The 27,110-nt window shown below is 43.7% G+C and overlaps 1 protein-coding gene across 5 annotated transcripts in view; it reads left to right on the forward strand.

The window, feature by feature from the left end:
• The window catches only part of ARHGAP6 (Rho GTPase activating protein 6), a 489,643-nt gene that overhangs the window by 456,873 nt on the left and 5,660 nt on the right, over nucleotides 1-27,110 (forward strand). For all 5 annotated transcript variants that reach the window (XM_029240473.1, XM_029240475.1, XM_029240474.1 and 2 more), the window contains 3 exons: nucleotides 2,391-2,570; nucleotides 16,037-16,134; nucleotides 25,896-26,164. In XM_029240473.1, coding sequence (XP_029096306.1) covers nucleotides 2,391-2,570; nucleotides 16,037-16,134; nucleotides 25,896-26,164 — 547 coding nt within the window. The remainder of the gene's footprint in view (nucleotides 1-2,390; nucleotides 2,571-16,036; nucleotides 16,135-25,895; nucleotides 26,165-27,110) is intronic.

Raw genomic sequence — 27,110 nt, forward strand, 5'->3', positions numbered from 1 at the left:
GGGAGTTTGGCTTCGGAACTGTAGCAGGACCCGTGCCTCCCCTCACCCTGGTCCCAGCCCGGCTTTGGAGCCAGTTTTCCCACATCCCCGCTATGCCGGCTCTGCCAGCAAGAGTGAGTGGCGCGGGGCTGCCTGGAGCCCGGCTCTGGGCACCACTTCCCTCGTCTGTAAAATAAGGACGACAGCAGCAGCGGCTTCGGGAGCATATAGTGAGAGGGAATTGAAACAGCCTGTGGAAAGCCTCTAGCCCAGTGACTCTACATGCTAAACTTTAAAAAAAAATTTTATTTTATTGAAGTATAGCTCATTTACAATGTTGTGTTAATTTCAGTTATATATGTGTATATATACGTATATATTCTTTTTCATATTCTGTTCCATTATGGCTTATCCCAGGATATTAAATATGGTTCCCTGTGCTCTACAGTAGAACCTTGTTGTTTATCCATTCCCTGTATAATAGTTTGCATCTGCTAGTCTCAAATTCCCAATCTGTCCCTCCCCCACCTACATGCTAAACCTTTAGTATCAATAAATGTGAGCTCTTCATATTCGGATCAGAAATGGTCTAGGATGCTTATTTAGTAGAGATAAATGTTTTCCTGATAACGTTTGGAAACATAACACTGGCTGACAATTAAATAATGAACCAAGCCCAAGTACACATTATGTTGTGCGCTCTTGGGCGGTCGTAGAGATAGATGATAGATAGAGAGATGATAGATATGCTGCAACCTGAGAGGTAAGGGTAGAAGCCGTCTGTGAGCAAGTCTCCTTTGCAGATTAAAAAACAATAAAATAAAACCAAAATGAAGCAAAAAGGTGTTAACACACCGCAGCAGTGTGGTCTGCAGCTGGCGCCTCTGTGCAGTTTTACAGAGGGATTGTATTGCATTCCCGGAATAGCAACAGGAGAAGGAGAGCGGAAACGGTGTTCTGGACTGTCCTTGTACTAAACATGCTTTTCAAAGAAAACAGAATCTTCCATTTGATCATGTTTTTTTAAAAAAATGAGAAAGCCCTGATATTCCTTTAAGAGGGGAAGGGGAAGCTCTCCAAATGCCTCTGAGTTCTAAAGGGATGAATTTGAAAATGGTGCATATTTGATTTTATCCTCAGCCATGAAGTTCCAGGAAGAGAAATGAAAAATAACATGAAAACTTGTCAGGTTTTGTATCAGTGAAATGAAACAAAGGAAAAACGTAATTGAACAGTCGTACATTAAGGGCACTTTCTTGAAAATTCCCAGTGTTTACCACATGAAATCGGTTCACTTGGCAGCAAACCTGAAAACAGCCTCGCCTTCTAAAAATAACACACCCCATGTGCCATGCTGGGCTTGCAGGGCTGGGTAGCCACCAGCTCAGGGCTCCACGGGGCAAGGTCGGGACTCAGGAGGCTTCGTCTCACCTGTGAGTCAGGAATTTTATGCTGTGCATCCAGCTGCCTCTTGAAGGCTGTGCAGGTCGTCCCAGGCAAAGGATCCTCACCAAGCAGCCACAGTCCCCATGCCTTTCTGGGCACTCGTAGATTTTCAACTCATTTCAACAAGAGATAAAAATTGGCCTAGACCAGTGGTTCTCAACCAGGAGTAGTTTTGCCCCACAGGGGACATGTAACAGTGACTTTCACCTGGCCCTCGCCAGCCTTTCCTGCAAGACCTTCTGCCATGCTGAGTTTCCTGGCAGGCCTTGGCGTAGTTTACATGTTTCTGTCTTTGCATATCGTGTTCTCACCACTGTGAAGGTGCCCGCTGCGCCAGTTCCTCTGCTTTTCATCCCAGCAAACTCTTTTCTCCTTCAAGGTTTTGTGCAAATATTGCCACCTCTTTGGAGTGTCCCTGGGGCCTCCAGAATTGATAGTTTCATACTTTGTACTCAATGCTTGTAATTGATCATTTTCTTTATCCTCTAGAACGTGAACCCTTTAGAATAAGGACTGGTTTGTGGTCACTGTTGGAAACACTTTAGAATAATCAGAATCCATGAAAAATGCCTAGCCTATGGTAGGTGCCGAGTGGATGGATTAATAGGTGATGGATTGATGGATGAAGGATAGATAGGGGGATGGATAAGATGGTCAGTTGGATGGACGGACCTCAATATTTTTAAAGAGCAGACAGGATAGAAATTTTATAAAGTACCAGTTTCACAAAAGTAACAGTTATAAAATTTTACTCAGTATGCTATTGAGATGAGCACTGAGCTTTGAGCTTCAATTCAAGATATGAAGCAAAAGGAAAATGATGCTATCCATGGATTCTGACAGAGATGATATAGTCCTTGCAGAAAAAAAGAGAGAGAAAGTAAAAAGGTTATATTGATTATTGAACCATCTGGTATTTTGAAAAGCAAAAATCACAACGGTCCCTGTGTCCTCTGCTTCTATAGGTCCCTGGGAACAAAATGACATCTCTAAACTTGGCCACCATATTTGGACCCAACCTGCTGCACAAGCAGAAGTCGTCAGACAAGGAATTCTCGGTCCAGAGTTCAGCCCGGGCTGAAGAGAGCACAGCCATCATTGCCGTGGTGCAGAAAATGATTGAAAATTATGAAGCCCTGTTCATGGTAAGTGGCCCTTCTTTGGCAAGACATCTCAGTCAACTGCCTGTTGATTGCCTCGTGGTGGCATAATGAAACTTAGGCACAGCACAACTTAGGTCCATAGTGCTGGTCATTAACTGAATTCATAGGAAGCCAGGCTGTTAATAGAAATTTACATACCTATGATGTCACTGTAAGTTTGTGATTCCATGTTGAAACAAACATATCCAAATTATACATTTCATTTTGTTGTCCCCTAAACAATGGTCATGTTTTGGAATCATTTAATTCTTTATATAGCAGTGTCCTTGCCCCCCAAACTGATAAAACTCTTCTTTTTGGAGCTCTACGCGGCCCTCGTGAATTCATGTATTTATAACCATCCTCAGCAATGGCGCCTCCTCCAAGGCCGATCTGGACGTTTTGTGTCCTGCATGAAGCTTTACCTATCTTTCCTTTGTCCTTCTTGCGTCACTTTGCCGTGTCACTTCTCTGTCCCTTGAACCCTGTTACTGTTCCTATTGATGTTTACCGTATCCAACATTGTGTTGAAGTCATTTTTGACTATTTCCCCTAGTAGATCATAAACGCGTTTAAAACACAGGCTGCGCCCTTGTTACCTCCTCTCTGTATCCTCTGTACACTTTTGGAAGGCCCTCCATCTGACAGGCACTCAGTAAATACTTTTTTGATTTGTGTTGAATTACCAGTTCCTGTTTTCCTTCAAAAAACTGCATTGCTTGCTCCAACTTCCCTTGGATCATTAGAACAAATGCCAACTCTCTTCTACGTCTATTCACCACTCGTATTGCATGTCAAAATTTACAGGAACTTTCTTCATGATTCTTCTCCCGTTTCTCTTTTGAATTTACAAATGCTCACCATAAATCTTACCTATTCCACTAGAGGCTTTCATGGCTTCTTCAACCAAGTATGGTAGTTCCCTCTTTTGAATTTCCTTAATATTTTGTCTATATTTATCAAATGCCTTGCATTAGATTTATTTCCATCCTTGTCTTATATCAGTTACTTTTTGTGCATTTGAGAGCCAGTAGTTTCAAATATTTGCCCTCTCTGTCTCACCTTTGTGATCATGACCAAGTAATTCAATATTCCATAAGCATCAATTTCAGCTTTTGTGAAATGGGAAAAAATTAAAATCTGACCCATTTCCTGGGGTGGTTCCCAGAATCATTTGATATGCAAAAGCATTCTGCAAACTGCAAAATTCTATGCAAATGTTAATTAATAATTGTATTAGTTGAGCAACACAAGTTGGCTCAGATCTTAGTACTTCAGCACAACAGACGTAAGTATCTTATTCACATAAAGTTTAATCAGATGTTTAGCAGACAGCGTTCCAGGTGGCGATTTAGGGACCCCAGCTCCTTGCATATTGAGACTCCTCAGTCCCCTAGGCCTTTATGGGCCGAACCAAAAGGGGCATCCATCATGCCCACTGCAATCCCATTGGCCAGAACTCTGCCACAAGCCACACTTAACTGCAAGGGAAGCTGAGAAATGTATTCCTGCTGGACGCCCAGGAGGAAGTGAAAATGGGTTTCCACAATGAAAAGTTCACTGAGGTAGAATGGTGTCTTGCTCCTCTTTGAGTATCTGAGGCACTGCCCATGTGTTGCATGCAGTAAGCTCTCAAAAAAAAAGTGGAAATTTTCATGAACTCTATATAAATTTCACCCTTCAGCCACAATCCTCATGATCAATTACATATTTGGATGAATCAGATGTCTGAATTTTTCAACATTTTCATCAAGTTTTAAGTCGTGTATCATCTTGCCGAGTAGTCTTGGCATACCTCATGCTCTCTAGATGCTTTTTTAAGACAAAATAATACGTCTTGTCAATCTTAATTGCATTCTCTAAATTCTGTATTCTAAGCAGAGTTCTTTACGTGAAACCAAACCATCAGGCGTTTCTTTCCACCTCAGGCGCTAACACATCTCTTCCTGGCCTCCTTGAAAGTCCAGTTGCTGCCGTTTGAGCTGTGCCATTCCTCTCCTTCCAGTTCCTGCTGCCTGGATTATTAAGAGCAGCAGAAGAACATCAATACTCCATCTTTTCCAACGTTTTCCACATCTGATCTTTGTTTGCCATTCCCTGTAGAGACCGACACCGAGATTCTCTTGGGTAATAGCTTATTTGTGTTCCCCAGTTGTGATCTATACTTCTCAGCGAGGGCCTTCCCTGGTCACCTTGTCTAAAATCCAGCCCCCTACCACACCACCACCATACACACACATCCTCACTTCCTATTCCCTTTCCCTGCCTCTTCTTCTTAGCAGTTACCGTTACCAATAAGGGTTTTACTAATTTCTCTTGTTTGTGTTTCCCCATTAGAATGCGAGCTCCCTGACAGGGTGAATTTTTGCTCATTTCCACCTAACTTTCTTTCTTTCTTTCTTTCTTTCTTTATGGCTGTGTTGGGTCTTTGTTTCTGTGCGAGGGCTTTCTCTAGTTGTGGCGAGCGGGGGCCCCTCTTCATCGCGGTGCGCGGGCCTCTCACTATCGCGGCCTCTCTTGTTGCGGAGCACGGGCTCCAGACGCGCAGGTTCAGTAATTGTGGCTCACGGGCCCAGTTGCTCCGCGGCATGTGGGATCCTCCCAGACCAGGGCTCGAACCCGTGTCCCCTGCATTGGCAGGCAGATTCTCAACCACTGCGCCACCAGGGAAGCCTCACCTAACTTTCTTTACTGCATTACCCCTATGCCTGGTACATGGTAGAAACACAAGAAATATTGGTCGAATTAATGAATGACTCAGTGGTAGCTCTGTGACGTATGATTTCCGTATTACTAATCCTTACTCCTTATACTTGTGAAAAGGTTTAGGCATGGAGGAATTAAGGATACCTTTCTCAGAGTAAGTTAACCATTAACGTAAGCATTCTTGATCTCCTTAGACAGATTATGAGAATTATGTGTTGAGGAAAGGGACAAGGAAGTAGGAGGAGAGGTAGGACAAAGATCCCAAGCCTTTGTCAATAAAAAGAAAACTGGGGGCTTCCCTGGTGGCGCAGTGGTTGAGAGTCCACCTGCCGATGTAGGGGACGTGGGTTCGCGCCCCGGTCTGGGAAGATCCCACATGCCGCGGAGCGGCTGGGCCCGTGAGCCATGGCCGCTGAGCCTGCGCGTCCGGAGCCTGTGCTCCGCAACGGGAGAGGCCACAACAGTGAGAGGCCCGCGTACCGCAAAAAAAAAATAAAAGAAAACTGGCTCTGGAACCAGAAAACTTTGCTATAGTCCTATCTTTACTATACATTAGCTGTGTGACCTCATCTTCTTAGATTTCCATTTCTTTAGTTATCAAAGGACTAGGTTAGAATGATAACCAAGATCCCTTCTAGTTCTAAAATCTGCATGGTTCTATGCCTTAGACCTAGCTTCAGCTCTTTTTTTTAATTAATCACATCACTTTGTAGATTCTTCCGGCATATTTGGCATTTCAGGATCTAATTTGTTATACCAAAGCTGGTGGCTGGTTGGCAAAGTGGGTCTGTGTGGATGGACAAAAATTCAATCATGTAGATAGCTGTTTCATTTTGTTTTGTTTTAAGAAGCTTTCAGAATTAGCACAGTAATTCCAAACAAGGAAGGATGAAGCTAGACAGGACCTGATGGTTAAAGGTGGTTAGCAATTGTGCTGTTTCACAGTCCTTGGAAGGGTTTACAAGCTCAGAGAGGGAGGCATCGCTTCCCAGTGGCATCAGAAAGGGAAACTTGTTCGAAAAGGTGGCTGTGAGTTTGTCCCTGAAGGCAGAATGCATCCTAGAAGCAGCGATTCCATTGAAGAACTGATGCCACAGAGGCCTGGCAGGGACCCAAAGCTTGTTCTGAGTGTTATCATGTCCTTCGTTTTCTCATGTTGGACTGCCTCTCCCAAGTGGCCAGTATCCGAGTTAATGGGAAAGGACAGAAAAGAACCTGGCTTGGTCCCATAATACAGAAAAGATAACCAGATTTAGAGGCTGACACACAGTTCGAGAGTGTGGCCAGGACAGTCTTTTTACCGGTTGTTTGCTTTTCAGGCACTGGGTTAGAAATCCTAGAGCTGGAAAGAGGTCATGATAACAGCCATCATGATCACTCTAGCAAGAGACCAAGGCAGCAGATCATAACCGCGGTTCACCAACTTGAACATGCAACAGTCGCAAGAAAAATTTGTCAGACATTCAGATTCCTGGGCTGCACTCTAGAGAATCAAACGTAGTAGCACTGAGATGGGGCTCAGAATTGTGCACTTTCTAATGAATACCTCCAGGGCATTCTGATAGTTTCCTAACCACATCTTGGGAAACTCCCAAGACGGTGGGAAGACCATGAGCTTTGGAATCAGCTCCCAGAATTCAAATCTCTGCTCAGCCATGTATTTGCTACGTGATCTTGGCCCTATGCTTACCTTCCCTAAGTCTTCATTTTTTCTGTTGAAAACAAAAATGAGATGAAGCTTTACAGGATTATTTTGAGAATTAGAAATGACATCCTAAGGCACTTAGGACAGGAACTGACATATACTAGGGGCTCCAAAAAGAGAGAGAGAGAGAGAGAGAGAGAGAGAGAGAGAGAGAGAGAGAGATCACCGCTATTATTGTAAGAAATTGATCAGGTGCCTGCCCTATCAAAGCACCTCCCGGTGTCGCCTTCGCAGTAAAACCTACCCTCACCACGCTGTGTAACACTGCGACCTACTCCCACACATATATACTCCTAGCCTTTGTTCTTCTCTTTCTTTTAGCTCTAGCACTTATCACCTTCAGCTCACTGTATATTTATTTATTATGCTTGTTGAAACCTAATAGAATGCAAACTTTATGAAGGCAGGGATTTTTGTTTGTTTTATTCACTGATAGCCACAGCACCCGGAAAGTACTTGGCAGGAAACGGGTGCTCGGTAAGAATTTGTTACAAAAACACACTGCGATAATGCATTGCTAGAGAAAAATGCATTTTTGTTGTTTGTTTGTTTGTTTTGGGTTTGCTGCCCATACTCCTTAGATTCCCCCAAACTTTAAATCAGAACCGTCCATTTCTGATATCAACAACTATCTAAAAATTGGAAAACATAAAATGATGCTCTCTCTGGGAACACTGGAAATAAAAGAGAAGAATCATGCATACCTAGAAATGGTCAGTGTTATCACCATGAGGCAGAAAGCGTTCACCGACTCAATCATGAACACATTAATTGTTGGGAAAGTTGTGGCTTCTGTAATTGATGTCGGAAATGCCAGAGAAAATGCATCGTGGCTCTCAGAATTACTAAGAGCTTCAGAGCAGAGTGGAGAAAACAGTCAGCTCAGTCTCAGGGCTGATACTACTAGGCCTTCTGTTTTGGAGATAGGGAAAGAGGAGAAGGCACCGCCCTTGTGGGCTGATGGAAAGTGCCTGCTGCGGAGGCGTGGGAACGCCAGCGCGTTCCCACCCTGCTCATTGGTCAGCCCGAGCTGGGGATCAGCATAGCGCACGTGGGAAATTTCGAATGAGAAGTACTGGGAGCAAGGGTCAGAGGCTGTGATGAGGGCTCAAAGCTCAGAAGCCAGGCTTTGCTCTGTGTTCTCTTCTCTCCCGGCACAAATTACATTTTCTTAAAACTTCTCTCACATGCCAAGTCAAAAGGAGTCAAGCAGTGATCCAGGGCATCGAACAAGAGACCACCCCCATCCATATAATTATATACGATTTCCATTTCCCTTTTTATATAACCACTGCTTTTAAAATAACCACTGTCTGTGCGCCAGGGGTCGGGCTAGTCATTATGTCCATCACCAGCTTTTTCGCAACTGCACCACCATTGCACCAGGAGCAAGCCAAGGTCGTTCGCCTGAGTGATGCAGCAACTGAGTGAATTATTTCTACAGTGTGATGCCTCCCCTCACAAAAGATGAGGTGCTTTAATGTGACGTCTCAGATATGGAATTCATTTGGCTGGGGGTGGGCGGGGGAGAGTATTTTAACCAGTTTGAAAATGGCGCAGAAAGGGGACCTTCAACAGCATTAATCCCTCTGGACTGACCATAACACCGACCCACTTGATGTCCAGGCCAGCAGATGGCTGTGAGAGCCTGCTCACCTTGTCCCTGTCTGTAGTGACAGAATGCATGCACTGTTGGTGACACATGCAGGTGGAGAGGGGCAGCAGCTCTTCACCTTCCTCGAGTCATCCCCCATCACAGCTCCATGAGTCCTGGGCTCTTCGACTATATTTGTTCAATAATGCGCCCCGACTGCCAAAAATGCTGCCTCGCATGTGTCAGGCACGTGAGAAAAAGTTCTTGAACTTAACGCATTCTGGCCCTTTAAATGCACTGAGACCTCCTTATATAATATTAAGCCATCCTCCACCCCAGAGCTACACAAAAGTTCTAGGCTGGGCCTGCGCATGTGTGAGCTTTTGCTCCCATAAATAGCCAAAGTGATTTCTCTCGGTGTGTTTGTTAGCTTAAAAAAAATATCATCATGACTTCCAATGACATGTACTTCTGCTGGGGACTGTTAGAGTTTTAAATGCAAAGCATTCTTCTTGGTTCAGTGCCAAGTGGTGGACTGGTGTGAAACACCTACACAAGGATCGGGTCCTGGGAAGCGCCCTTTCAGATGCCCTTAGTGGCTTGTTATGGTGACTTAGTAAATGGAGAAAAGTCAAACCATTTTTCACTCTCTCTGGTTTATGGAATAAAATACATCATAGCAGTTATACCCTAGGCAATCATTCAAGGTTTCATTTTGAATTCGATAGGGTGGATTTTAATTGTGACAGTTTTTTATTCCTTCATGTGTGCAGTGTTTACATTTTTTCTCTGAAGCAGGACAGTCCAAAGTTCTTTTGAGTTTTGAGATAGCATTATCCTTTGAAGGAACATATGAAAATCTAAGGAGTTGAGTCTCCAGATAAAAACAACCATAAATGGTACCGTTAGAAATTATCTAAAGTTACTAAATAGTTGACTAAAACACAGTAGATTTTTTTTAACATCTTTATTGGAGTATAATTGCTTTACTATGGTGTGTTAGGTTCTGCTGTATAACAAAGTGAATCAGCTATACATATACATATATTCCCATATCCCCTCCCTCTTGTGTCTCCCTCCCACCCTCCCTATCCCACCCCTCTAGGTGGACACAAAGCACCGAGCTGATCTCCCTGTGCCATGAAACGCAGTAGAGATTTTGATTTGAAACAATAAATTGTAAGGGAAGAAGCCCTTTGGGATGGGTTTGGTTCCTTCATTTAAATGTCCAGAATTGGTTGATTTTAAAAAGTAATGTGTTTTTCACGATCCTACTCCTTAGTTTTCATTTCACTATATACAAAATTCCAGAAGAAAAAAATCTTGATTATTGAGTCATACTTTTCATTTTTAGAGTTTTTCTGTTAATGGAAACAGTAGTTTAAGAACTTGTTAGAAAAATTCTGGCGTGCCTCAGTTGGGGAAGGAAATTTATCTTCCAACTCTAGAAATGAGTAGCAAGGAAATTTTGCTAGAGCCTGACATTGGTACTACTTATAAGTAGAGAGAAGCATCTAGACAAAGGCAACATAACCAGTGTACACCATGAAGACCAATAATTCTGGGTTATTTTTTATTATTATTTGTAGCCATTCCAGCAACATTTATTCAGCATCCATTGTGTAGAAGGCACCACCCTACCCGGTGTTCTGGAAGCGTATAAAATTGAGTGAGTGAGTGAGTGGGTGAAAGGTCGTGGATATGCAGGTAGGAGTTTCAACTGCAAGGTGGAGAACAATCAACTATAGGTGGTGGCAAACATCAGGATTTATTATCTCACATAATAAGAAGTCTGGGGGCACAATTTTAGCGGCTCACTCGCACCTATGCTCTCTCTGGTCCGCCATCTTTAGCTGCAAGAGACCACAGTCATTTCCAGCACCTCGTGCAGCCATTATCACATCCAGTCCCAAAGAGAGATGTTTTCTCTCCTGCATCTCTTGTCAATATGGAGGAGAACCTTTTCCAGAAGCTTCTATAAGACGCCCCCCCCTTAGGGCACCTTGGCCAGGATTGGCTCAGATGATCTTGGCCTAGCTGTGAAGGAGGCCAGCTGACAGAGAACTGCAACCTTAGGACCCTCTCTCAGTTCCAGGTGGTCAAGTCAGATAATCCCTGCCTTCTGATGATGGGACCAGCCCAAAGACTTGAGGTCTGGCACAGGAGAAAAAGCCAAAATGGAGAAGCTACACAGAGTCTGGCTTCAAGACCATTGCAACTGAGGGGCCAAGAGGTCATACACTGTAACTCTAGAAATCAAGGGGTGGTCAAGAACGGAGACGTATCGAGAGGAAATCCCATAACTTAGTTACCCACCAGAAGTGTGAGGCAAAAGAGAAGAATGATGTTTCTTTGCAAGCACACAGGATAAAAGGTGGAAATCGATGGCTGTTAGTCAAGAAAGAAATCTCAGAACAAACATTGAGCATCTCCAAGCTATCTGCTTTTATTATTTTAAGTGTTTAACTTATTATTTTGTCTATTTCCAATAAAATCTTTAATTCTAAAGTCCTTTGCAACTAGTCAGGTACTTTCGAATTTGTTAGACCTTTTGATCCCCATAACATCTCCATAAAGGCAAAGGGACAGATAGGATATGCCCGGATTTTCAGATTCAGGAATAGAATCCTAAAGAAGATGGTCGACGTGTCCAAGTTTATGTTAATTATAAGCAGCAGAGCCAAAACGCGACGTCGGGAACTATCGATTCTTGGTCAGATATTCTTTCGACAGCATCCTAATTACTGAAAAGGAATGCGTATGTCAGTGGCCTGCGTGGATATTTCTTCTTACTTACTGTAAGCCGATGTTTCTATTCGGCTCATTCCCCTGACTTTAGTTTCTCTGTTAAGTATCTAAATTAATAGAAAATGAATGCTCGTCCAATTGAACTGAGCCAGTAGTTTGAAATTTTTATTAAATAATAGGAAATGAAATGTGCAAATGTGGACAGAGATGACAGGAATTATTGGGAAGACAGCACTGGATGCTGTAGTATGAATATTAAAAGTCAGCTCCAGGCATCGTTTCAAATTCTCTACCTTCATTTTCCCACTGGTTCCAATTTTCTGAACCATTCCTTTATTAAAAAACAAAAACAAATGTGGTTTTATCATATGAAATTTGGAAGCTGCCTTAAATCAAAGTGGGCTATAAATAAGCTAATTAAAATAATGGATTATGTACACTGTAGTCAGTCTTGCATAATGCATAGGAAAATATTATCTACTCTTCCTGCAATACATGGATCCACATTTTTAAGCTATATTTTTTCACTTATTTGTAAATAGTGTCTCCAAGCCAAAACGGTGTCGTGAGTCTTTTCGAAAAGAAACTGTAGATAGGTTTATAGCACTGACCCTTTCTATTTGCATTTGTTACCAAGTAAAGGTCACATACGCTACAGAAAATAAGCCTCAGTAATTATAATTGGTTGAGAATAAAGCCTAGCTGAATGAGTAAAAACTCTGAATTGCAGAAATTATGCTATTTCTGCAAAACTTTATGGCAAGTTATTTTCCAATAATGATCCTTCCTCTGACCTATTCTAATAATGTATCTGAGTTGATAAGTTATCATTAGACACACCATATACTCTCAGAGAACTAATATTGTGATGTGTGCACCGCTCTGAAGGCCGTGCACTCCAGTTGTTTATTCTTGGTGGGGGTGGATTGGTGCTTGGAGCAAAACTTTGTATTACATGTCTAAGCATAGGAAATTTTAACCCAACTGGACAAAAATAGAAATAGTCTTCCTAATTTGCTCATGGAAGATTCTTTTTAAAAAATTCAATATATACATTTTTGGCGTATATTATTTTTTGCTTTGCTGTTCTTTTTTTTTTTTTAATGAGTTCTCTCTCTCTCTTCTCATTTGCACCCTTTGAATATTACTTTTGGAAAAACTGATGTAATCAAGTATATCTGTTGGGTCATGTTGTTTGTCAAAATTATCAGTCTTTTTATTTATTTAATGTATTCAATATAGTAAGAGAACAATCTCTCAGCCTGGACCTAAAAGCCCTGCCCCTTCTCTTCTCCTTCCATTCTCATTCCCAGGCCATTGCATTTGGTCACAGAGCTTTAAATACCATCTATATGTGTCCCCCAAATCTCTATCTTCAGCCCAGGACTCCCCTTTAACCCCAGATCTTTATTTCCGATCACATACTGGATCTTTCCTCCATTTGGATGTCTCACAGGCCTCTCAGTCTTACACCAAAGCCACAGCCCTAATCTTGACCCCCAGCCTTGACCCTCCTCGCCCTGCAGCTTCTGTACATCAGTTACCAGCAACCCCATCCTCCCCGGTGCCTAGGCCCCAAACGTTGAAGTCATTCTCTCTTCTTCTTCCTCTCCCACTCCCTCTCCCTCTTCCTTCTCTCTCTCCATCCAGTCAATTAGCTAATGCTATCGTCTACTGTCTCCAGGATCCGGATATTTCTCATCCGCTCACCATGCTGGCTCGGCCCCCCATCATCTCTCTTCTGGATGTATCGACAGCCCCCATCTGCACTCCTGGCTTCACCCCTTGCTTCCCTACAGTCTCCTAGCAACTCAGCAGCCAGAGTGATGACAAGTCATGTTAGTCCTCTGCTCAAAACTTCCGGTGGCTCCCCACCCACTTAGACTGACAGCAGAAGTCATTATCATGCAGTAAGACTGCACAACATCTGGCCTTGGTTACCTGACCTATACTTCCTACCGCTTCCCTTCTTCCTCTCACTCTGTTCCAACCTCACTGGCCTCCAAACTGCTCCTGATTCAACATCTTGCTAATTCTTTCTTCCTTCTGCTTGGAGTGAGTTTCTCCAATTCCTTCATCTGCTAAATTGTCAGTTTCTCTGACAGTCCTATTTAAATTGCACGAATTGCAAGAATCCTGGCCCAGGATTCTTCACTGCCCTTCTTTGCTTTACCTTTCTCCATGGGATCCATGCTATGTTTTCTGTTCATTTGTTTCATGCCAGCCTTCCCATATTCACTGTCAGCTTCAAGGAGACATGGATTCTTGTCTGCTGGGTTTGCTGCCGTGGAATCCCAGCATCCAGTGCCTGGCGCTCAGTAAGCACTCACCAAATATTTATGTAACGAATTAAAGGAATGAGGCGGGGAAAGGTCAGAGTGAGAAGCACAGTGCTACTGAGGTCGCGGGTGTGTGAGGATGACTGCTAGGGGAGAAGATGAGAAATACAGATGGAGGCAAGCAAGCAAGTAAGCGGCTTTGATCAAAAGGGGTTTTGATCAAGTGTCTTGATCAGAGCATTCTGACAACCACATAGAGGAGAAATGTGATGTACAAGTTGAAGGAAATAGTACACAAGTTAGCAAGCTGTTGCATCAAAGCCTCAAGGATATATCTTTCTTTTCAACTAAAAGCTCAAACCTGCTTAAGGAATTTGGGGGCTCGCACAGCTGAACCATCTAGAGCAGATGTGGCTTCAGGCGTAGCTTTACCTAGGACTCAAGTGATGTCAAGAGAGCCCTTTACTTTCTCTCCATTGCTTGGAATGGTTTCTTCAGTCTCGGCACAAGCCTCAGGCCCTGTATCCTGTCCCTCTGAAGCCTCTGGGAAATTCTCACAGCTTTTCATTGCTTCTAATGCAGTCACATGCTCATCGCTCAGGCAACCACGGTAGTCTGGGAGTGGAATGATCATTGACTTAGGCTAGGTTACACCTCACCCTCCAGCTGGAGGTTGGAGAGCAGTTAGTTCTCCAGAGGGAACTTGGGGTATGACTGTTATAAGAAGAGGGAAATGAACGCTGGTAATGGCCAACAGATGACCACTCCAAATGGGTAATGAACACTCAAACCTGGATCATTGCAGTTGGAATGGGAAAGAGAGGGAAGAAGTGACAGGCATCACGGAGATGAAATCAAGTAGATCTCCCAGCTCCGAACAGGGAGGGAAAAGGACACAGAGAAACTTGAATCCAGCCCAGATTTTGAGCTTGTGTGACTAGGGTTTGGCAATGTCATTAATGACGATTCAGAATGAAGTAGGAAGAATAGATTTATGAAAGGAGGAAAGCATTTTGTTGCTTTTTCATCCCCGCTTTTGTTAATAAAATTGCGTCCAGCTTCTTAGAGCTCAGGAAGAATTGAGTTCTGCAAGAGGCAGAAGGCCATTCTTCCACCAACACTCGTTCTCAGAAGACGTGTCCCCACGGTATTTAAGGGTCTTGTCTCCGAGCTCACATGTGAGAGAATCAGACTGAACATGTATTTTCCCTCAACAGTTGGAATTTCCTGTGGTTGAGCTACCAGCATCTACAGAGTAGAAAACCACTGGAGCCGAGTTCAATCTTTTCTCCCAGAAAAAACTTCTACGTGAGTGATGTAGGATTGTAAGGTCATCTTCTAATGCACTGAGGATTAGGCTTAGAGAAACACATGAAGCTCATCTATAACAGTCTAGTGAATGCCTCATCAAATTATGAAGCAAGAAACTTTTTTTTTTTTTTTTTCCATATCGGGGGGCCTTCTCCTTCTTGGGCCTCTCCCGTTGTGGAGCACAGGCTCCGGACGCGCAGGCTCAGCGGCCACGGCTCACGGGCCCAGCTGCTCCGCGGCATGTGGGATCTTCCCGGACTGGGGCACGAACCCGCGTCCCCTGCATCGGCAGGCGGACTCTCAACCACTGCGCCACCAGGGAAGCCCGGCAAGAAACTTTTAATTGTTGATAGACCAGGAGGCAAGAAAAGAGTGAAGGCCGGCACTGAATGACAAAGTGGCACGTGCAAACGTACTAGTCAACATTTTGTTTTTGAGTGTTTTCTATTTGCCAGGTGCTTTTCTAAGTTCTCAACATGTAGTAAGTCCTTTACTCACCACATCAGCCCTTTGTGGTGAGTACTCTTATTATCTCTAGTTTACAGTTGAGGGCACTGAGACCTGGAAAGGTCATATACCTTGCCAGAATTCCCACACCCAGCAAGTGGAACTGGGACTCAAATACAAGCAGTCTCCGGCTCCAGGGCCTGTCCTCGATAAACTGATCCTATGTTCCAGAACTGCCCAAGACAGTCCTAACTTATGCCTGTTGTCTTGGCATAGTTCTAAATATGAACTCTAGAAAGTGTCCCCATTTGGACAGTAAATTACAAACACCGTTCCTCTTAACCGCAATATTTTGCTTATTGAAGGCCGAGAAAATCGAGTCTGAGCAACAGAGGTACCCAAATGGTTAGGCTGTGTCTCCAGTCGCAAGTGGCGTGACAATTCACCCCACTTGAATTGAATTGACTGTTGAATATGACTATTTGGTAATCATCCAGTCTGTCCTAAGAATGAAACTGGCTGTATGGGTTGGTGTAGGTTTGGTTTTAACCAAGAGATCACTCTGTTTTCTTACAACTTTTAAGGCACCCTTTTCCATGCTGTTGTCAAGTTGCCAATGACCGTAGTTCGCCTCCTTCTGGAGTGGTTTTATTTATGCCTCAGCATTTGGCCCCTGCAGGTTCCCCCAGATCTCCAGAATGAAGTGCTGGTGAGCCTGTTAGAGACCGATCCCGATGTTGTGGACTATTTACTCAGAAGAAAGGCCTCTCAATCTTCGTGAGTATGCCAGTTTTTCCATCTTCTAAAGCCGCCTTGGGGATTTCTATTTTCATTTCCAAAGAATTGGAAAAGTTTACATAACTCCACGCAGGGTGACTTGAGTGGAATTTTGCTGACTTCCTGGCAAATCTGATCGATCCACCTAAACAGAAAATGCTTGTCTTACGAATCCACTTATCAAACTAGAAAGTGCTTTATGGGATTTTTCTGTTTCATTTTTCTTTTTCTAGCCCCTTGAGGTCCTTTTGACTGTGTTTACTGGGAAAAAAAAAAAAACCCTACTAAATCACACTGGCAGGAAGCTCAGGAACTGACAGCAATGTACATCAGTGATTCCACTTCTAGAATCCTAAAAACTGTGCTTAGGGGCCCCTAAGGCTGCGCCTGGATGCATCTTACGTGTGTAACTTACCAACGGGACAGATGCATTAGCAAACCACAAGACAGGCCTCAGCCAAGGCCTAGGTACCCATGAAATTAGAGATGCTCACCCTCTTAACTCTCCCGCTCTTTATAGCTAGCATCTTTTTGAGAAAAATGCATGCCGGTATACACAAGCACCCATGTTTGCAATGAGGGAAATACAAGCCTTGCTGTAGGCTACGGTTAGCCACCATTTTTCCTCCAAAGGAGAAGCACTGAATTTTCCCCTTAGTCAGATTTTATGATTTATGTTAACCATTTGCTATAGAGGCAGAGTGTATGAGGGTGAACTTTAACAAAGCTAGTTACGGGGATAATATCGCGTCATGAACCAGGAGTGATGTTGCCACCATGACACCAAACCTTAAATTTGTGACAGGAAACGTTGTTTCCTTCGTTAAAGTATCCTCTTATGCTGTGCTTGTTAATCTACTGAATTTCAACAATTCTAAGACACATTTTCCCCCAGGTTTTATCATCTCTGAAATTGAGGTTAATCTTATAATCAACGACATGTCTTAAATTAATTCATAGCATTTTTTCCCCTCTGAGTCATACATAAAATACTGTCATGGTATGTCTTATTCAATGGTATCTCAGAAACGTGGACACGTGTTAAATTGTTCTTTTGTATTGATGTCGAACGTGATGTACTAATTTTCATTTAAAACTATTTCAGGTATGTAAAAATTACATTCTTTAGAGAAATTTGGTGGAAAGGAATTGCACATTGTTTTGTTCCATGTCCTGTAGAACAGGGAAGAATTTTTAAGGGGATTGTGCTTTCAAGAGCAGTTTTAAAAATCCATTTCTGTGCCAATCATTATCAAGATAAGTTCTGCTTCAAGTAAGACATTCTGCCAGGATTCAAACCCTAAGAGCCACGAGGGAATAAAAATGTATTCAGATTGTATACATGGGCTGGTATTTCATGGTCTTGCGTTTCATATCAGAGAATTGGGCTCACTTAAAATGTTCCTAGATTCCTATCATCAAGGTGGAGATTCTAATTTAAACAAACAAAGGGCTTTTCTTCATAGGAGATCTTGTGTCACCGGACTTTAAAGGAACTCACTTATTTCCCTCCCCTGTGCAAGAAAACAGACATGGCAGCCTTTCTCTTTGTGAATCCCTCGTTAAGCTGCCTTTAAAACACTTCTCTGTGGGAAGGGTAGAAAGCACACACCTAAAAAAGCCACTGATTTTTGACTTATCGAATTTCTGCTTTTATGTGACATTTTAAAATATATGAATATTATACTTTGAAGAATAGATGTTAGAAGTTATTTTGATGTGGTTTTCAATACGCTCTTTGCATGTAAATGCCAAGAAGTGAGCCTTTCTTTCTCTACTCTTAGGAAAAGGAGGAAGCGTACATATTAAGCCCATCCCAAACTGTACAATGGTGCAGCGTCTTCTGTTCCCTGTCCCTATAGGAATAAGAATTGTAAGGCCTAGGCAAGCTGACCCTACACCACGATTCTTAGGTGAGTGTCAGGGCTTCAAGAAAAGGAAGGTAAGCTCACAGGAGCACTGGAGATGTCAGAGACTAGCAGTATCGAACAGAAAACATTTGGAGGAGACTTTGGCAGTGAGGAGAAGCGAGTGTTTGGTTGTTTTCCTCTAGGTACAGGTCAGGTGGCAGCCCAGAAGGTTGATGATGCTACCGTGAAGTGAAAGTACATACATTAGTAAATAAATATTTATTTTTAATGGCCTCTTGAGGCTTGAAAAGTCCTAACCCTCGCGCCGTAGGTGGTCTCTTCGTGCTTCAAAGGTGTGCTTCTCAAACTTCACTATGCATCCAGGTGACCAGGAGACCTTGTTAAAATGTTCTTTCTGAATCAGTAGGTCTAGGGGAGGGAGTCTGAGAAACTGCATTTCTAACAAGCCCCCCCCAGATGATGCTGTGATGCTGCTGGGCCATGATCCAAACTTTGAGTAGCAAAAGCTTAAAATCTCAAGGCATATTCTTTTCTTCTCTCAGTATTTATTTTATTGAAGTATAGTTGATTTACAATGTTTTGTTAATTTCTGCTGCACAGCAGTGACGCATTTATCCATATAGATGTACATTCATTTTTCATATTCTTTTCCCTTATGGTTTATCACAGGGTACTGAATATATTTCCCTGTGCTCTACAGTAGGACCTTGTTGTCTATCCATTCTCTGTATAAATGCGTACATCTTTAAGGACTTGCAGACTTGTCGAAGGAGGCCTACAAGGGTGAAGATGATACGTGCTGAGCCCCGGGTTCTCAGCCTTGCCTCCCGTTCGAATCACTTGGGGAGCTTGAAGAACAGCTCCGCCTGGGCACCCCCCCCCTAGAGATTTGGATTCATTTATTCCGGGGTGCAGTCTGGACACTGGGATTTTTAAAAGCTCCCCTGTGTTTCTCACAAGCAGCCAGGCTAAGAACTGCCATCCGGGGACTTGAGGTAGGTGATTTGTTACATGCCAAAGGGGTCTTTGTGTTGACAAAGAAGGGAACCAGCGCTCCGGGCCATAGATCCACGTGGAGTTTCGATATCTTCTGAGAAGAGCACGGATTTGCAGGGAACTTTGTAGGCTGGAGAGGTTGTCAATAGGCCTGGATGTTTGGGGAGCTTGAATCAGGGCCTGGTCATAAAAGTAAATATGTCAGCTGGCTGGGGACACGATAAAGAGGCTGGCCAGCACAGAGGGCAGAAGCCCTTAAATAGCAAGCTTAGCAGCGGTGCTTAAATCAAGAAGCAGCGGCAAAGAATTACGGTGATGATAGATCATGGTAACGACAGAATACAGTGGTGACAAATTATAGTACCCCAAATGCCAGACAGTGCCGGCCACACTGACATGTCAATTATCCATCAATAGCACACCCTTCTATGATACAACGTGCTGGTTATGAGCTTTGGATTCAGAGCCACATTGCCTGAGTCCAAATTCCAGTTCCACTGCGCGGTCTTGGGTAAAGAAATTCATCTCTCTCTGTCTCAGTTTCCTCATCTGTAAACTAGAGATAAAAAGTCACACTAACTTTATGGAGTTGTTCTGCTATTAGAATAGAATCTGGTTTTTAGATAAATGCTTAGTACTTGTTAGCGATTATTATCACATTACTTAGAATTTCACCATTCTGTTCATTTACAGCTACTTACCAAAAACTTGGGTGTCACTAGATTCTACCTTGCTGTCCATGAGATAGCAACCTATGAAGGCAATATGGCGCGAGAGAACCCATCCACGTTAAGTTGTGGCACTGTCTTGAAAGGCAGAGCTCACCTGATCTGATTGGCATCAGGATGATGGCGTAGTTCTGGAACAGACAGAGGGGTGAGGGTGAAAGGCACTGAAGTTGGGAACATGACCTGCTCGCACCAGGCCAGGTAGATTTCTGAAGGGACTGGAAGCGATTGTGTTTGCAGGTCATGAGGTCGAGAATCTGGATAAGCTGTGGCGCAATGGGAATGGACAGAATTCTTGTTCCGAAGACCTTATTTAGTGAAAACTCAGCTACGAGGGCTATAAAAGGTAAGAATGGAAAGGATTTGCAGGAAGACCACAGAGTGGGAAGCAACAGTAGCTTCTAAAATGAACATCATAAGTGCAGTGATATGCACGACCTGCCTCATTTTTCTCTTCCAACCCTTTGATTCTTTTTCCTGAAGCTTCTGTTCTTTGCCATCAGTTCACATACCTAAATACGGTTTTAGATTCCTGTGCCCCACGTGGGAACTGCACAAGATTTTATCTGGAGTGGACAAGTAAGTTTTCAAAAGAGTGTCAAACCAAGAACGAGAACATATTCATCAAAATTTCTGTTTTGAAAGATGAAACATTTAGTGATATTTGGGAATTTAATGTTTTGATTTGAGTCTTTTCCCTTCTTTATGTGTGACAACAGAATTGGGGGAGTGAGAGTAGGATTCAGTATTTCTTTCTTGTGCTTGTCTACTTACATTTTTGGCTTCAACTAAGATGGAATGCCAAGAGGAGATTAGAAGAGATTTATATCACTAACAATGAAAGACTTCCAGTTTTTTAATTGCTTGTCTGGTATATGTATTAGAATTATGTGCTCTTTTCTTCAAGGATACTTAAAATAGACCCTCCCCCTTGATTTAGGGTTGTAAGGTAATAGGGGATGAGAATGGAGTCAAAGAGGACAAAGTATGTTAAAACGCAGGCATTTGCAACAGAACAGAAGTACATTATCGTGGCAGGGCAGGGACTAGGGTGAGGGGAGTGAGGTGCAGATTTTAAGGGTGTGTTAAAACGGTCATCAAAATGAACAATATTGAAGTGTAGTATTTTTTAAAAATCAAAGTGAACACCAAAAATCTCTGATGAGCAACATATCAAAAAATGTTAAGAGACCTGGGCGAATTCTAACGTCCCGGATCCTGGCTTTATCTCCTGGTGGGAGTTCGGATCCAGGTCCGCGTCCCTTTGGAGCAGGGAGCATTTGTCCCTAGGATTCTGCATAAGGGATGCTTTGCAGAACTGAGCATATAATGAATGTGAAAATCGTCCATAAGTCCAGAGCTACTGTGGCAGTGGATTCCTTTCCTGGTACCGTTAATAGTGTCCGAGATGGTTATGTGCTTTGAGTTCCACCAGACTGAGGTTTACCCGTTCATGGCTAAGCCAAGCATGAAGCCGATGCAAGTTCGAAATCCCCAAAGGTGTTTCTCACTGGGGTTGCTCAGTGAGGGGCTGGGCTGGCCACTTCCGGTGATTGAACCGGAGTTTTCCGTTTATCCACAGAACAAGTTCTGTGCCTCCGGCTGCAGTACAGGCCTGCCCACAGTACCCTGCCAGCGTGTTTACACCCTGACCTGGAGGGACCAGCTAAGGGTGAGAAAGTGATTCGCTCTCCACGTCCATCTCATGCTTGTTTGGTTGGCTGAGACTGGCCATGCATGCTGTGGATGGTCCCGGGGCTTTCAGGTCTCACGGGAAAGCTCTCCATTCATGGAAGCAACCCCATGTCAACTGGCAGTGTATCCATCCACTGAAATCCATGAAATTCCAAGACATAGAAAGAGGGAACATTTTGTGCTTCTAAATGATTTCTCATCTAGTGAATCACTGGTTAGAATAAATAGTTTAGATAAATGCATGAATATTTTATTGCCTTTACTCGGAGTGTTGAATTTCAAATTGTCTTCCTAGAGTAGAATCATTTTAGAGGCAAATCTTAGAGAAGACGTCGGTGGCTGCTTGTCTTATTTTCCAGAGGGAGGGTCCTGGATTTGTTTCCAATTGATTTAATGATAAAGCGATGGAATGACACTAAAATGTTTTAAAACTCTGAACTGCCAATGTTATAGTGAGAGTTCTGAGGAGTTTTATTTTGTTTATTTTGTTTATTAATTGGTGGGCTGTCGTGTGGAAAGACAGTTCTTGGGCATGGGTTCTTAGGCACATTTGGCCACCACCTTATTGACCTCTGCCGAGAAAATAAAATGATAAATACGAAATACTTTAAACATATAAAAGGGCCCACCAGCTCTAAGCATAAAACAAGCATTTTACTCTTGATTTTTAATCATTTTGAATAGTATTTATGAAATAAGTTTTAGGAGTCTCGACCCCTAATGCCGGTACTGCTAGAAAGACATGTAATTTTGATATCTCCTCATTTCTTTGGCTCGTCTCTAGACTTGTGATCAGAAACAAGGAGAGCTGTTAACAGTAGCTTAGTACAATTTCTGCCACATAACGGACTCGACATAAACAGCAACTTTTGTGCTTCTCTCAGGCCAAGGGGTTACCTCACATGAGTGTATACACCACAGGCTGTCTGCCATGGGCACTCGATCAGTATCCGCTGGCTGGGAAAAGAGGTGTCACCTCTCGTGGGGTGTCCCCACCTGCCCGTGTCCCTGGCTGTGACCCCAGCCACCCTGAGGAGGTTCGTGGTCCGTGTCTGCTTCATTCACCTCTACCTCCAGGGATTAGCTCTAGCCACCTCCTGCAGTTTCTCCCCTGATTGGGGCCGCAGCTGTGGTGACTTTGATGGGTGGACTTAGGAGAATGACACAGAGGAGCGGAGAAAGGCAGGTTGGCCCCTCCTGCCCCCCCTCCCCTTAACACGTTCTGATCCATCACCAAACGACGTTCAGTTATCCGGATCCTGCAGACCGGAGCTGGCTGCCTTGGGCACGCTACTTTCCTCTACTCAGCTGCGGCGCCAGCCACCTCAAGGTCAGGACCGCCACATTTACCCCCGCTGCCAGCCAGGGCTGAGGTTTCGGCCACTATCTGTGGTTTCCCTCCTGAGTTGACTCTCACTAGATCCATAGCTCACGGTCACATCTGTGGGTTGAGGGAAGGCAGGTAGGTTTGGTATCTGGGGTTCTCAAACTTCCCCAAGCATCAGAATTACCTGGAGGGCTCTTAAAGCCCTGCCCCCAGAGGTTCCCTTTCAGTCGGCCAAGCCAGCTTCATGGGCTGAACCCCGTACTCAGAAGGAGCACCCATTTGGCTTAGTGATCTGCTGTCACCGTCTTGAAATTCTAATCATTTTTTTAATCTTAGGGCCCCGCATGTTCATTTTGCCCTGGGCCCTGCATATGGTGGCCAGTCTTGTCAGGAGGTCCAGAATGGAGCTTGAGAATGTGCATTTCCAACAAGTAATGCATTTCCCAGGTGATAGCGATGCGGCCGCATCAGAACCGCTGAGTGAGGTTTTGCAGAGTCAGCCCAAAGGACAGAGGAAGAGGACAGTGGCTTTCCACCCCCCCCCCCCCCCCCCCCCGCCACCTCACCTCTGCTGGATCAGATCCCATCACAGCCATGATCACGGAGGAAAAAACAATGTGACAGCTTCAGTTATTTTTGTTATTGCCGTTATTGTTCTCTGTTTTGTTTTAACCAAACTGAATGCTCTCATGAAGCATGCTGCCTTTTTAATACCCCCAGCGACATGGACTTGATTTCCCTGTCTGTACACCAGTCCAAAAACAATGTATTGAAGCAGCTCGCAAAAATATGTAAAGTGGAACAATATCATAGTAAGTAACTTGAAAGGCCAGGGAAAGGAAAGCATGGAAAGAGTGATAAGGTAAGATGGAGTTGGGGTGTGAAACACACAAAGGCTTCACACAAGCTCCAATATCACACAAGCTCCAATACGCCAACTCGAGTGGAGCCCCAATTCCTCAGAGCCTTTTAGCGGTCGTTGCAAAGAGAGATACATTCTTTATTTCATGACCCGTGGTTCTATGTGGAGAGAGAATTTTTACCTCCAAGTAGGTAAAAATAACCTGCTTGCCTGGGAGAAACCCAAATGTCCCTAGTACTGAGATGTTCAAGAAATTTCTTTCATGAGGTGTTTTTCTTTATGCACATAACTGTCGGCTGAATCTGCAACTTATCATACTTTGCTCAATATATGCTCTTCTGTATGCTTCGTAAGACAGAAGAGCCAGCTATGAGACCGAACTATTGTGGTCTCCATGAGCTACGATACGACCTTTGCAAAACTTTCCTCCTATTGTAAAGGGGCCAAAAAGCATTCGAAGCCCTGATAGTTATTTTGTTTTGGCCAGTGAATTGACTTGACTCTCTTTAAAACAGCCCATAAAATAAGGCTTTATGTGCCCACTCTTATCGATATAACACTATGATTATTCTTGCCGAGTAGACATAAGACATTTTCGTTAATGAATGGAAAAATGCCAACTAAACAGGGAAGACAACTGAAATTAGCCCAGCAATTTGATATCTAGCCCTGGTCAGAACGTAGGACCCTGATTCTGAGCTGAGCTCTGTGTTGCCACCAATTCAACACGTTCGTATTTTTCTCATTTTCATAGTAAAGCATCCTCAACGAGAGTCGAACCCCATGACGACAGACAAGTGTCCATTTGGTTTGTTTTGTGTCCCCTCCACTAGAATTAGGGAGGGTTCCCCCTTTAATTAAATGGTGGAGGTTAAATCGTTTTTTTCCCCCACTTCCCAGCAGAAGTAGTAAGTTCCTTTTATTTTTCCTTCATTCACTGGAGGCCTAAAGTTTCGTGGTTGTCCTCTGGCTCTTTCCCATAAGGTTATCGGTCATCGGTTTAAACAGGAGGCAAGGAAAGGACTGTTTATTCCATGTGGGTAAGAAATTCCCTCAGCTGCCTCGGTGACAGGGAAAGCATGACACAGCTGCTGAGATGCTTTCCCCTGGCACTACCCCCTGCTGGAGACCACCGTGAAGCTAGACCCCCTGAGAGCGTCCTTCCTCCGTGTTGCATGCACAGAACCCTTTGGTCAGGAAAGCCTTGCTCGGGCATGGGTTTACCTTCTTTAAGATCACAAAGGATTTGTTTTGAAAAACTAAACCAAAAGAAAGCAAAGACAAGTAAAGAGAAGTGAAGTGGGGGAGCGTGGGTGGGGGGTGGGGAACAGAAACGGGTTTGGGAACTTGTCATCAATCTGTGATCATTTCCCTTTAAGATGTCAGGGCCACTGTTTTGAGGAAGGTAGAAAATACAGATGTTCCCAGGTAAGACTTTCAACACTCTTGTCATGTTCCTGCTGTTCTCATCTTCCTGTTCCGCTCACTGTTTTCACGGTTATTTCTGTTGCTGTGACAACTCATGCACACATAAACCTTAATGGATATGCTAACTAGTACGTTTTACATCAATTTGTAAAAGCACTAGTGCCTTGTAGAGTCTTTTTAGGTGTATTTAAATACAATGGACTCTAGTGATGGTCATATATTTATCCTTTTAGCCACCGTTTTAACCATGAAACAGTTATTCCCACCAGCAGCAGCATCGTCATCGTCGTCATCATCGTCATCACATCAGCAGCATCATCGTTGTTGTCCTCGTCCTCAGGAAGGATGGATTCACTTACACTAAGTATTGGGGTGCGGGGAGAAAAGGTGTCCGTAAAGCCATAATGAACTACGTGTAAAGTTTCAATCACAGTTTTAGCTGAATTATTTTTAATTCAGGATATTGAGGAAAGTAAGAGTTATCTACAGTTTTCCCTACTTAACAGATAGCATCAGACTTTAAGTTTTAAATCGAAACAGGGATTGATCCAACAGGCATTTCAGTGATGCACCTTGGAGAAGACAGGCATCCATGTGTTTCACCCTCCCCCGCCCCACTTCGCCTTGCTGTTTCCTGTAACATCTGTTGGGTTTTACTGCCATCTGCTGGCCACTTCATAGAAACGCTTTCACCTTATTGACACAGGAGTCTTGGAACCTTGCTCAGAAGCTCTTTTTGTTTCAGCCCGTGTCCATGCATTCTCCTCCTGTCCTGTGTGAAACCGTCGGATTGTTTGAATCTGGTCGCTCATTGTTAACACACTCACGCACCTGTAATTGTCTCCTTGTGCCAGAAGCCCTGACATGCTGAGGTCGGAAGTTTCCTTTTCCATGGGAGGAAGGCATTCGTCCACAGATTCCAACAAGGCCTCCAGCGGAGACCTCTCCCCTTATGACAACAACTCCCCAGTGCTGTCCGAGCGCTCCCTGCTGGCTATGCAAGAGGACGTGGCCCCGGGGGGCTCAGAGAAGCTTTACAAAGGGCCAGAGCAGTATGTGCGGGTGGGCCACTTGCCATCTTCGAAGTCGAGGGAGAGTTCTCCTGGACCAAGGCTTGGGAAAGGTAACTCCACCAGTGACTTTGATTGCATGTGGCCTGATGTGGGTGCTTTGGACCTCCTCTCCATCCCTTCACCATTTCACGTTTCTCTAATTCAATGAGCATTTACTGAGGACCTGCCAAACACCGACTCTGAGTCTGAGTCCCTGCAGACCCAGCTAGCTGGGAAGCAGTCTCAAGCTCTGGCAGCCCCTGACATTCCCAGCTGACTTTTCTGCTCCAGCATCCGAGGAACCTTATGTGTCCTGGCCTGTGGGTTGGGGTGCATATTTGTTAGGCTAAGATGTCACCGAACCATTGCTGTTAACTTTTATAAAAGGAACAAGCTGAACTTACTATATAACAAGCTGGCATGTTCCAAAGAGGTCTCCATGGGAGATGACGTTTTTAGGCAGAATAAGGTTTCCATGGTCAAATACATTTGGGAGATATTGGGTTAACCAAGCTAACGGTCTCTCTACTGTACAAGTTCTCAAACTCTTTAAAGTGCTAGTGGGCACCATGGATTTCCACAATGGGAGGGAGGGTATGGGTTGCAGCTTTTCTCAAATTCATTTGACCACCGAATGTTTGGTTCTGTTCTCTCCCTCCACAGAGTAATTCCTCAGGGTCAGGACTCAACAGGACACTTTTAAAGTAATAATTGGAAGACACGGTACAAATTCTTACTATTTTATCTCAAATTCATAGTTTAATCCGAAGAGCCACTCTGAAAGGGCTTTTTTTTTTTTTTTTGGTGTTTCTAATCACAGCAGTTTTTTTAATTTTACAAATATTCGTGTCAAAATGTTTTCTAAATTTACAATGAAAACAGTAACCCATGTTCCCATCAGGCATAAAATTTATTTTTAAAATGCGAAAGTACTTGCCTCATCTGTAAAATGGACTCAGGGTCATCTCTTCAGGATCAAATGAGAGAATGCGTATGAACTGCGGAACACAGGGAAGC

This window comes from Monodon monoceros, unplaced genomic scaffold (assembly GCF_005190385.1).
Source record: "Monodon monoceros isolate NGI ecotype Baffin Bay Population unplaced genomic scaffold, NGI_Narwhal_1 Super_Scaffold_22, whole genome shotgun sequence".
NCBI classification, from domain to species: Eukaryota; Metazoa; Chordata; class Mammalia; order Artiodactyla; family Monodontidae; genus Monodon; species Monodon monoceros.